General features: G+C 40.1%; 1 protein-coding gene across 4 annotated transcripts in view; it reads right to left on the bottom strand.

Moving 5' to 3' along the window:
* Positions 1-13,651, bottom strand: part of RALGAPA2 (Ral GTPase activating protein catalytic subunit alpha 2) — a 604,731-nt gene that overhangs the window by 344,362 nt on the left and 246,718 nt on the right. For all 4 annotated transcript variants that reach the window (XM_073628147.1, XM_073628145.1, XM_073628148.1 and 1 more), the window contains one exon: positions 4,179-4,307. In XM_073628147.1, coding sequence (XP_073484248.1) covers positions 4,179-4,307 — 129 coding nt within the window. The remainder of the gene's footprint in view (positions 1-4,178; positions 4,308-13,651) is intronic.

Raw genomic sequence — 13,651 nt, 5'->3', positions numbered from 1 at the left:
CTTCCCACGAGACACAATTAACCTTTCTTTGGTCTGCAACAAGTCCCCCCCCCCCCTTTATAATCCTCCCCACCCTTGAAATCCACAGCTGATTACCTCATGTTATTCTCATACTATTTTGTCAGTAATATCGAGACAGAAAAGCTTACAAAAGTGGAAAAGGCCAACTAAAAATAGTGCAGCTTAGAGATGCTACAAGAATAATGGAGCTTTATGAGCAGAAAAATACAAGGAATGCTGCACCGCTTCATCTCTCAATCATATCCAGCCCATCTTCCCGAACTCCATATTCCCTCTCCCAGCCTTGCAAATTACTACAGAGAACAAGACAAAGCATATGCTTCAAAGCTGATTTTTCTCCAGGGAAACATCATTCTTAATAGGCTATGTGAAAGTAACCATCCAAAAATAATAGGGAAACTAGATTATTAGTTTTAATTTTTATTTTTCTGTACTATTGATTTCTATAAAAACTGGATGTCTCTAAATGACAGGCATCTCAGTAGATTTATAGAGTTTACTTGGAAAATTCTGTATCTCTGAACACGTTCAGATCGCAGAAGTGAAGTAGTAAATGGTTGATACAGGGCTGATTAAAATGTATATAATTTGCTAAGTATCTGGGTTAGTTCTTACGCTGAGCAAACCTGAAGACAAGGTGATCCATCATGAAAAGGAATCTTGTAATATTCAAAACACATACAAACTATCCAGTGGAATATAAAGTATTTTTTCACAGTTTTGTCCCAAGCTTACTTTTAATGACTTTTAATGATCATAACTTAAAGAATATGTAAACCCAACACTTCATATTCCTGATATGTGCCTGCTGTACCATGTACTTGTATAAAAAAAAAAAAAGTATCCTGTTCTCTTTGTATTGCTTCCTTTATGTGAAATCCCTCTGCTATCCCAGTCCCTCTGCTTTCCTATTAAATACTGACCACACTATGGGGCCAGATTCACACTTGTTGTGGCCACGGCCCAAAGCATGGGGTCTGGTGCATCCCTGTACACCGATTCAGGTGCGAATCAGGTCAGAATTTATGCCTGAATTCACACCTGAAACAGAGCCAAAGACACACAGGACCCTCTTCCAGTGCAGACTTCGGCCGCTCCGGAGCTGTGTGAACTGGCTCCATTGAGAGCTGGTCACACTCTCCCGTCAAAGGAATTGGATGGGGGCATCTGTGTGAACCCAGCCTAACGGCCTGTACACACGATCCGAATATTGTACGAAAACTGTCGTCCGAGGGAGAATCGTACGATTTTCGGATCGTGTGTACACTGCTTTCGACAGCCGATCACGACAGTTCATCCGATATTATTCGATCGGACATGCACGAAAATTTTCCTTGTACGATTCCAGATCGTACGATTTTCTTTTAGTCAGTATAGTTGTCATCCGAAAATACAATGCAAATACATTACAACACGACATCACTTTCGTTTTTTTTTCCTGTCGTACGAGAATTTTTGTGACTTTATTTACCTATTCAATTTCTACTTGCGACTATTAAACGAAAAAGGTCATACGATCTGACCTACGATATTCGGATCGTGTATATGGGCCACTAGCCAGAGAACACAGTGGGGTTAATTTACTATAAACTGGAGAGTGCAAAATCTGGTGCAGCTGTGCATGGTAGCCAATCATCTTCAGCTTGTTTAATTAAACTTTAACAAAAAAACCCGGAAGCCCATTGTTTTCTTTCCAGAGCATCAGATTTTCCACTCTCCAGTTTTAGTAAATCAACCCCACTGTGGTCAGTTCTCTAGCTGTGCTGGGAACTCAGCCTGCTCTCCTCCAATGATCAGACTTTTCCTGACACACCCTCCCTTGCACACCCTTTCACTGGGAAGATAAGTGTACTGCAGTTTCTTCCTCCCCAGCATGTATGCAGCTGAGAACAGAGGGAATGTGATCACTTACAAAAAAAGGGAAATCGGTATTCATAATGTTTTTCATATCTATACACAAATGTTTTGCCCTTCATTACCATTTTAAAATGAATGTTTTTTTTTTTTTACAAGGTGAAAGATTACAATAACCTTAAGCAATCTAAAGCATGATACACACAGGCAGAATGTCGAGAGACATTTGCCGGTTAAAAAAAAAAAAAAAAAAAGCCTACATTCCGCCTGTGTGTATGTTGGTCTGTCCGATAGAAAACAGCCTTTCCGCCGGCTTCTGTGGGACGTGCATGCTGGAAAGTCAGCAGCTGATCGGAGTGTTCTGGCGGGGGGGTTCCTCTGTCAGAACACAACAGCTCAGCGGGGGAGATCTCTGGACTAACCTTCCATGGTTAGTACAGTGTCTCCGACCGGAGCCGACAGATTTTTTTCATGCAACCCTCAGGGTACCCGGCCTTAGCTTCCTCTGATTGCCAACCATTAGAGTTAATCTATAGAATAAAGATTGTGTCAACGCTTAAGTACCTTCTTTTATTATATGTAAATAGTGAAACCAGAGTGGGAGCCATATTCTACAGAACTTGTACAGTAAAAAAAAAAAAAAAAGAGAATTGACCAAAAACCATTATAGCTTTTAAATAGAACCCTTCAGATCTTGGATCTCCACTCTTATTTTGTTACACTAGTACATCCTTGCCCCTCATGGATAGGTTTGTGTGCTATTATTCACTTGTATTGTTTTGCTGTCAGAGCAGAAATGGAGCTAGGTGTTAGGCTGTAAGAATCCCATAGAGACTGTCCTGTCTCTTCTCTGAGCTGATGACTGACACTATGTACAGGCAGCTAAAAGAGAATTTCAAGTCATTTTGAACTATTTTACATAATAGTGACAGTCACAGGACTCTTGTTGCATGACTCTTTTAAACTATCTATTATCACTGAGCTTAAGCAAGAGATACAGGACATCCTTACAACCTGGTAAGTCTACACAGACCCCAAAAAAGTGTTCTCACAGAGTGTTTGAAAGGGAAGTTTAGCTATAAAAGCCTGCAGTTCTTCAAAGAGCTCCAAGAACTGTTAAATAGATAGGCAGAACCTTTTTTTGCAATCTTTGTTTTTTTTTTTTTTGTTTCCTAAGTAAAGATAAAAAGTGTATACAAACAGCCTGATAGTTATGTTATACAGCAGCATAAACAGTGATAACTAAATTTTAAAGAGTTACTAAACCCAGCACCCTGCATTCACTATATCTGGTCTCCCACAGTACACAGAACATGGAAATGCAATAGTTTTAGTAAATATAAAGTTCTAAATACCTTTTTTCATCAGCAGTTAGAGCAGTCTTGTGCCTTCTATCAGTGTCTGGTTAAAGCTTGTAGGTGGAGTTTTCATTCTCCCCCTGATTGTCCTATGAGGCTGCAGGACCCCCGACCCTCTATCTGAACACCCTCCAGCAATACACACCAAACTGAGCATGTGCAGCTTGTCCCCTAACTCTGTACTATCCAGAGATGGTTTGGGGACTCTGGAAGATGGGGAGGATCAGAGAAGACAGGAGCAAACAGCCTTTTTACACAATGCAGACAAATAACTCCTTAGGTTCCACAGGGAGTATAACAAGCATGCCTTACTGCATATTGACACTGATTTTACTGTTGTGAGTTTAGTAACACTTGAACTCACTGGTTAACACAAAGAAACATAAAAAAAAATATATAAAAATATATAAATTTGGTCACCTAAGGATCAGCTAATAGCATTCATTTTAAACCAACATTTTTATACTAATGAACAGCCAGCTGTTTTTCCCAAAAAGTTTGCCATTTGTTAGTTTCTCATTACTGTAAAACTTTCAACTTAGTGTGATGGCATTTTCTTCTTTAGCCAGGTCACCTCTGACACAGAAGACATGTCCCGCAGCCTCAGGCCCTTCAGAATAGCACCTTTCTAAACCTTGCCATTTTCAGTCCCCTTTATTGAACAAAGCTAATGAGGCTGTGAAACCAAAGACTACACAGTTCCTGCCACAATATTAGTGAAGATATGATTTGTCAAACTTCAGTTCTTTGATGAAACACCTCTGCAGAAGAAGTGTGTCATCCTATCCTACAATTTCACACATCAGCTGCCCTGGTATCTTTCCCCTGGAGACCAGTTTCACGTTGCACTAATGAGCTGACACCTGTTAGAGTGGAGAAATCTGAACCTTGTTAGCAACTAGGCTCTCTCCAGAGGGTGTGCACAAAGAGCATTGTCATACTCACCTCTAACATGTCTGTACTGAGAACCTTGGCCGCAGCTGTGATAAAGTCCCCTATCAGCATGGTGAAGCCGGGCAAGCTGAGGAAAAAGAAACTGGACGAGCAGTGCTTTATGATGGTATTCACAATATCCTGAAAAATAAAAAATAATAAAAGAAAAAAAAACTTAGTCCACAGACTTTGATTTAAATTGCACTTAATGGCAGCATGAATAAATTACACTTGAAGTCCCAAAAGAATACAGTCCGTTCTCTACAAATGTATTACAGCTCCAAAGCTTATGCTTGTAGCAATTGAAATTCTTCTGTCCATCGACTAATAAGCTCCATAACAGAATACGGATTACAAAAAACTATATTTTATTTTAAATGGCATTTTTCTTTCCTGTGCAATTATTCTCTGCATGCACTAACAATTTTTTGGTCTGACTATTATATCTGACTTATTTTATTTTCAAATGAGTATAGGATAGAGACTTCAGTGATTTGGCAACATTTTCAAAATTGCTACTGTATAGTTAAGAAAAGAGACACTTTCATAGAATCAATCACTATGTAGTACTTCCAATAAAGTGGCAGTCCAGCCAAACCCCTTTTTTTTTTTTTTTTTTTTTTTTTTTTTTTTAGTTTTGGATAGGAAGAATTAGATCCCCTATCAAGTTCTCAATGTTGTGTGTTTTTTTTACTTGCCTAATAATTTTTAATTCTGTTAATTCAGTCTCGTGATTTACATATCTAGCCAAGCTGATGTCACATCTATTTCCTATTTGCAGCATCCTGTGTCACCACCTTATTATCATACCATCACAGACTCAAGTCACAAAGCATGCACATCTGGATAAAGATATTTATTTTCAAAAAAGTCACAGTTATTCACCGCTAAATCCAATGAGACTTGAATTACAGTAAAAAAATAAAGTCCCTCATCCTTCTAAACATACACTGCTTTCAAAAAGTATTCATACCTCTTAAAATTTTCCACATTTTCTCATGTTACAACCAACAACGTAAATGTATTTTATTGGGATTTTATGTGATAGACCAACACAAAGTGGCACATAATTGTGAAGTGGAAGGAAAATGATAAATACTTTTCAAAATTATTTACAAATAAATATGTGAAAAGTTTGGCGTGCATTTGTATTCAACCCCCCCCCCAGAGTCAATACTAGAACCACCTTTCACTGCAATTACAGCTGCAAGTCTTTTTGGGGATGTCTCTACCAGCTTTGCACATCTAGAGAGTGACATTTTTGCCCATTCTTCTTTGCCAAATAGCTCAAGCTCTCTCAGATTGGATGGAGAGAGTCTGTGAACAGCAATTTTCAAGTCTTGCCACAGATTCTCAACTGGATTTAGGTCTGGACTTTGACTGGGCCATTCTAACACATGAATATGCTTTGATCTATACCATTCCATTGTAGCTCTGGCTGTATGTTTAGGGTTGTTGTCCTACTGGAAGGTGAACATCCACCCCGTCTCAAGTATTTTACAGACTCACAGGTTTTCTTCTAAGATTGCCCTGTATTTGGCCCCATCCATCTTTCCATCAACTCTACCAGCTTCCCTATCCCTGCTGAAGAAAAGCATTCCCACAACATGATGCCACCACCATGTTTCACAGTGGGGATGGTGTGTTTAGGATGATGTGCAGTGTTAGTTTTCCACCACACATAGCGTTTTGCTTTTAGGCCAAACAGTTTTGGTCTCATCTGATCAGAGCACCTTCTTCCACATGTTTGCTGTGTTCCGCACATGGCGTCTCACAAACTGCAAACGCAGTGGTGGCGAACCTTGGCACCCCAGATGTTTCGGAACTACATTTCCCATGATGCTCATGCACTCTGCAGTGTAGATGAGCATCATGGGAAATGGTGCTCAACGGGACTTCTTATGGCTTTCTTTAAACAATGGCTTTCCATAAAGGCCAGATTTGTGGAGTGCACGACTAATAGTTGTCATGTGGACAGATTCTCCCACCTGAGCTGTGGATCTCTGCAGTTCCTTCAGAGTTACCATAGGCCTCTTGGCTGCTTCTCTAATTCATGCCGTCCTTGCCCGGCCTGTCAGTTTAGGTGGACGGCCATGTCTTGGTAGGTTTGCAGTTGTGCCATATTCTTTCCATTTTCCAATGATGGATTGAACAATGCTGTGAGGTGTTCAAAGCTTGGGATATTTTTTTTTATAACCTAACCCTACTTTAAACTTCTTCACAACTTTATCCCTAACCTGTCTGGTGTGTTCCTTGGCCTTCATGATGCGGTTTGCTCACTAAGGTTCTCTAACAAACTGCTGAGGACTTTACAGAACAGCTGTATTTATACTTACATTAAAATATACACAGGTGGACTCTATTTACCATTTAGGTGACTTCTGAAGGCAATTGGCTCCACTAGAGTTTAGTTAGGGGTCTCAGAGTAAGGCCCCTTTCACACATGCTGTCTGATCAGGTCCGTCAGTTTTTCAGGTGGACCTGATCGGACTCTCCATTCACCTCTATGGAATGACGAATGTCAGCGGTGACATGTCCGCTGATATCCGCCACTATCTGATCTGGTCTGCCAAATCCAGACGGATGGAGACCCTATTTTCCATCCGACTGGCGGATCAGATGAAAACGGACAGGCTGATCCGTTTTCATCTGATCTTCCATAGAGAACAGCAGGGATCCAACAGGTCCATCTCTGCACCGTGAGCGGAGACGGACCTGTCATCCCCCTGCTCAGTGGAGATCAAAGGATGGATCCCCACTGAGCAAGCGGAGTCTGTCAAAACGGACAGCCCTGTGTGAAAAGGGCCTAAAGGGGGCTGAATACAAATGCACACCACAATTTTCAAATATTTGTTTGTAAAAAAATTTTGAAAACCATTTATCAATTTCCTTCTACTTTACAATTATGTGCCACTTTGTGTTGGTCTATCACATAAAATCCCAATAAAATACATTTACGTTTTTGGTTGCAACATGACAAAATGTGGAAAATTTAAGGGGTACAAATACTTTTTCAAGGCACCATATGAGAGAAAGTGCCGCTCAAATGCAGCTGCATACTAAGCTCACCAATTTGAATTACTGCTGACAGGTGCTGGTCTTCTGACAGAGCATAATCGGTCTTCTGCGGTGTGGTACTTGAGGCTCGGTTCACACTAATGCGATGCGGGAACCTGCGTGGGCTCCCGCATCGCATCTAACTCACAGGCAGTTCACACTGCTCACTACGAACCACTGCAGGTGCCAATAAAAAGTTAAAGACACCACCAAATCAGTTTACAGAACGCAGTGCGAACTGTGGAATTGGATTGCATGGATGTGACCACCTATGCATTCCGATTCCAGTGCAGACCAAAAAAAGGGCCCTGCACCATTTTGGTGTGACTGCGATACGATTTCAGCTATACAAACGGTATGGCTGAATTTGCATCGCACAGACATTGCATGTTATGTGCATAACAATGTGGTGCGAATCACATGCAATGTCTGGTATCGCATGTGTGTGAATCCAGCCTAAATCACAAATGGACACTCTATTCCAAGTATCCTGGGTCCATCAACACAGTTTCAAATCTCAGTTGTTGACTACGCCTTGCTGCCCTTCTCAGACTGGAATGGTCAATAGACACCATATACAGGAAAACAGAAAGAGGGCCTAGTGCACACCATTTATTAAGAAGTGAAAAATGGGTGATTGTACTCCCAATTTATAAGGAGGCATGTATAATGGTTCTGTCTGTTATTCACCTGGATATCTGAGATGTGCCTTTTTCCTTTGTTTGTTAGTACACAAATTACAAATTACACACAGGTGGACTCCATTTACTAATTAGGTGACTTCTGATGGGAATTGGTTCCACTAGATTTTAGTTATGGGTATCAGGGTAAAGGGGGCTGAATTCAAATGCACACCACACTTTTCAAGTATTTATTTGTAAAACATTTAAAAAGCCATTTATCATTTTCCTTCCACTTCACAATTATGTGCCACTTTGTGTTGTTATATCACATAAAATCCAGTTCCGTTTTTGGTTGTAACATGACAAAATGTGGAAAATTTCAAGGGGTATGAATACTTTTTCAAGGCACTGTATCTGAAAGACAGTTGCACTAATACTATTTTCTGTAATGAAAACACACTAAGCCAGTGATGGCAAACCTTGGCACCCCAGATGCCCATGCGCACTGCAGTGTAGTGGAGCATCATGGGAAATATAATTCCAAAACATCACTGGTGCCAAGGTTCGTCATCACTGCACTAGCTAGCATTGATACCACTGAACTGCAGCTACAGACATTCTTATGGGACCTTGTGGTATTTGATGGCTACATTGCTGGGATCTCATTAGTTCTAGTTACTCATGTACATTCACTATCTATTTTTCAAAATTGAAGAAAAAATAAATAAAAAATGAAGGGCTGCAATGCTTTTATTGCCACCAAAGGTATATTTTTCTGCAGGCGAAATCCAAGTCCCCACCTCCTGCTGAGATAAAATGCACAATCTTATTTCTGACATCTCGACAGATTGTGTTTTCACTGGACAAACAAACTGGCCTAAATGCTTCTTTCAGGTTAATGTGTAAACTGGTTTTAATCACTTCCTTTGATACATTTTTATGTCAATATCAGTCAAAGTAAACATTCTGAGAGTGAGCAGATGGATGCTGGGCCTCATAAAAAGTGTGATGGAGCTGTGCGAGAGAGAACAAAAGACCCACCTTTTTCATAATTAAGGGGCTGATTAAAGCTGAGGGTTCCCCACAACACACCTGTAATTACTGACACAGCTAGGTATTGTACTGTGCCCTCATCTGTGCATTGCAGACAGCAAACTATATGCAGCAGATGGGAGCACGTATCTGTTGACATATGCTACAATAAAAGGCTTCGAACAAACCTGGCTACAAGAGGTGACAGAATGTAGCATATCTGAAGATTAATAACTCAAACAGCTATGCTGCTAAGTTTGCTCTGCCTGCTTTTACATCCATCTGTTGCCCATGGAAATTCAAACAAAAAAATATATTATTTGAACCCATTAAGTAAGAAGCAAATGGCAAATCCTAGCAAGTAAGAAGCAAATGGCAAATCCTAGCACACAATATTTTAAACTTAAAAGCTCATCTACATCAACTCATCAAGAGTCTGTGAAAAAAAATATTGTTTTTATGGTGATGCTTTGAACTGTCAGGTACATTAACTGGCCCTGTGTGTGGTCACATATCCTCCTAAACAAGTTACAGCTAAGAAGATATGAAGCGGAGAAGTGGGGGGCTTTTGGAATTGATATAAAGACTGTTGTTCTTGTTCTGCTATTGCACCATCTGTGGAGCTGTGTTGTTTATCAGCATAATGTAGGTAGTAAGTGGGGATGAGATTTCAGATTAAACAAGAGTGTGATCTGAATAAAGCCTGGTTGCCGAACAAATTGGCCTTTAATTGACCAGTTTGTCCACCCGAATCCTTGAGGTCCCATTCACACCTCAACGTTTTGTAGCTCTAAAACGCTGGAGAAAAAAAAAAATGTTATTCTCTGTGGAGATGGTTCACATCTCCACTCTAAGTCGCCAGAAGCTCAAAAAAGTTCTGGAGCTTTTTTTGTAGCTCGAATCGGGCAGATTTGAGCGTTTTTGGCCAGTTTTTATTTGCATTTTGTAACGCGTTTTTTTTCCTCAAATGAAAAGAAATGTATAAAATAAAATAGTAATAATATATGAATAAATAAAAAATAAATAAATAACTAAAAATCGAATCAAATAAATTAATACAAATAAAATAATAACGTATTAATACATAAATAATAATGAAACCCTAACCTTAAAAAAATATTAAATTATTATTATTAATAATAATAAAATAATAATAAACACCCAAACCTGAACAACAAAAAAAATGTATTACTATTAATAATAATACTAATTGATTCATTTATTTTGTGTTAGGGTTAGGTTGTTTAGTTATTTATTATTTTATTATTACATTTTTTTAAGGGTTAGGGGTTAATTATTTATTATTATTTAGTATTTATTTATTGAATTTATTATTGATTTATATTTTTATTTGTGTATTTATTTTACATTAATTTATTATGATTAGTTGTAGTAGTATTAACACCCTAACCAGAAAAAATGATAATCTATAACCCTAAATCCAGATCCTAACCTTAACCTAACCGTAACTCTAACCCCTTACCCTAAGGAAAAAAAAAATAATAGATGAATAATAATTAAAAAAGAAATAAAAGCTCATGGAAAAACTAAAAAAGCTGAAATACCTAGCAACAAATGATGCAAGATGATAGTTGGCTAATAAAAAAAGTCAAAGACGCTACGCTCAGGTGTGAATGCAGCCTGAGTACCATAATGTAAATGAACATCCGGGGATCTGGAGCGATGTCATTGACCAAATATGTTTATGACCATATCTGGTCAAAGACATCACTCAGGATCCCCTGTGCAGTGTTTATATTACCGCAGCATCAGGATATCGGTCATTTGTGATGGGAGCAGGATGAGGAAATGTTGCTGGGCTGTGTATTTTCATGACTGATGAGCATTTACATCGCTGGATGACATGATTGAAGATGGCTTTAAATAATGGGATATCATTCATATTCTTTTTTAAGTTTGTTAAATTGCTATTTTACTTTATGTGTTTATTTACGGTATTTTATATTATTTTTTTTTGGGGGGGGGGGGGGTTGGGAAATAGTACTTAGGCACCTGGAATAATGCCAGAACCTCTTGCAGAAAAAAGCAGCACAAAAATTATATTACACACGGGTTTATAAGCGTTTTTTTCCAAAACATTCTCTGCTCATTTTTAACTATAAATCAATTTACAATTGAAGACGCCATGCTAATGTGCATCAGGCTTTTTTTTTTGCCGAAAAGCTCCTCTCAAAAACACTGTTTTTGATGACTCTTCAGGCTAGGTTCACAATGGTGCAGTGCGATTTTGATCCGATTTTCCATGTGATTTTCTAGTGCAGCTGCAGTGCGACTTTGCAATGTGATTTTGATTTGTTTACTGTGACTCATCCCTGCCGCCAGCCGGTCTGGTATAAAATTTTAAAGAGGACCCCACTCCAAAAAAAAAAAAAAATTCATAGGGTCTCTTTGACCCTTCGGTCTGGTATGGATTTTTTATATATTTTTTTTAAATGTGGGCCCCCCCAAAATCCTTACCAGACCCAGGAATGACTCATCATTATTAGGATGCAAGCAGGCGTCGGCTCCTTAACAGGTGGCTCATCCCTGCTTCTGGCAGCAGGAATGAATCATTGGTGGTTAGGACGCCAGCTAGTGCAAGCTAACAATAGGCACAAATCACACACAAAAATGTAGATGCAATTTTAGATTGTTTCCATTGAAGCCTATGGATCACAAAATCGCACAGAACCCTTCCCCAAAGTCGCATCGCAGCTGCGCTGCATTGATGTAAAGGGGGCCTTCCACTGTTTTTCTTTTTGCTAATTGTTATGAACTTTGCTTTGCCTTATGCGAAGGTCTCACTCTAATATATTAGGACAAAATTGGTGTACAAACACATTAACATAGCTGTAATAAATGGGCCTTTAAAGACATAGGGAGTTGTTTCCAAAAAAATATCAGCTTTGTTACTTTTTTTTCCTTTTCATTTTGCGATGGAACATTGAAATGTATACCGGGAGATCAGTGATTGTAACTCCTCCACATCGCCGCACCGATCACCCCTGACTGCCCAGGTATCGGATTAAGCATCGGAGCATTTGCCCGAGTACAAGCACTCAGTCAAATGCTTGGCATCTGCACTGATACCAATACGAATACCGGTATCAGTGCAAACCTACTTAAAACATAGCAAATCTTGAAATTTAGAGTTCATTTAAATTGTCAAGCAAAAAAAAAAAAAGTTGGCTTGAAATACACCTGAAAAAAAGCCTGGACATACTCATGTACACGTAGCCTGGACAAATAGATGCACATCTAAAATGTAAGGCATTTTTCCTCTGCTAGTGTCACAAGGTTGGAATGAGATTTGGTGATGTCACCACTGTGCTACTGTTTGCCTTGCTGGAGAAAAGGCTGTACCTGAAGACCTGGCATGTAAGGATCTCCCTGCTTCATCCCTTCTGTGGATCTCTCCAGCTCCTCTTGAAATATTCCCTCACCAATCAGCAGATTACCATTCATCAGGTGACAGCTCTGACATAAGGAAGCAAAGCTCTGCCTCTACCAAGATAGCCATCTGCGCAGTAACACAATGTAGAACATAAACATGGTAAGTCAGCAATGGGGAAAAGATCAGCTAAGGGGAGTCCATAGGCATTGCTAGTAACTAGTCCTTTAACCACCTCAATACAGGGCACTTACACCCCCTTCCTGCCCAGGCCATTTTTCAGCTTTCAGCGCTGTCACAATTTGAATGACAATTGCACGGTCATGCCACCCTGTAACCATGTGAAATTTTTATCATTTTCTTCACAGCTTTCTTTTAGTAGTATTTAATCACTTCTGGATTTATTTTTTCCTAAAAAAAAAAAAAAAAAAAATAATGAAAATAATTTGAAAAAAAAAAAAAGTTTTTCTTAGTTTTTGTCAGTAAATTTTGTAAATAAGTAATTTTTCTCCTTCACTGATGGGCACTTATGAGGCAGCTCTGATGGGCACTTATGAGGCAGCACTGATGGGCACTGATGAGGAGGCACAAATATGCCACACTTATGGGCACTGATAGGTGGCACTGGGCACAGATAGGCGGCACTGATGGGCAGCACTGATAGCCAGCACTGACTGGCATCACTAATGGCCACTGACTGCTGACACTTGTGGGCACAGATTGGTGGCAATTGTGGGCACTGGTTGGCACTGATTGCTGGCAGTGGTGGGCAATCATTGCTGGTACTGCTGAGCTATAATTTTAATCAGGGCACTGGTCACATACCTAGCTGTCCCCTGTGAAGAAATGCCTCTGTCAGTGTGAGGCGAGGAGCGATGATCAGCCGATCACATGGTTAAAGAGCCGCGGTGATGCGAGAGTGGTCGTTCTGGGAGGCCATCATATGACGTCCACCCAGAACGAGAGCCACCCCGACCTGCCATCATTTGATGGTGGGCGGGCGGCAAGTGGTTAAAGTGGTTGTAAAAGCAGAAGGTTTTTTATCTTAATGCATTCTATGCCCTAGGATAAAAAGCCTTCTGTGTGCAGCAGCCCCCCTCACACTTACCTGAGGTCCCTCTCTGTCCAGCGATGTACACAAATGTCTCAGCCATCCGAGATTCTCCCTTCCGATTGGCTGAGACACAGCCATTGGCTGTCACTGCTGTCAAAGTCAGCTAACCAATCAGGGGAGAGAGGGGGCGTGGCTGTGGCTTGGCTCGGGTGCCCCCATAGCAAGCTGCTTGCTGTGGGGGCACTGAACAGGAGCCAGGATCACGGAAGAGGGACCCAAGAAGTGGAGGATCCGTGCTTCTCTGTGCAAATCCACTGCAACAGAGCAG

This window comes from Aquarana catesbeiana, linkage group LG04 (genome assembly GCF_042186555.1).
Source record: "Aquarana catesbeiana isolate 2022-GZ linkage group LG04, ASM4218655v1, whole genome shotgun sequence".
Lineage (NCBI taxonomy): Eukaryota > Metazoa > Chordata > Amphibia > Anura > Ranidae > Aquarana > Aquarana catesbeiana.
Note: the sequence above shows the minus strand (reverse complement) of the source record. Positions and strands in the feature narration are given on the sequence as shown.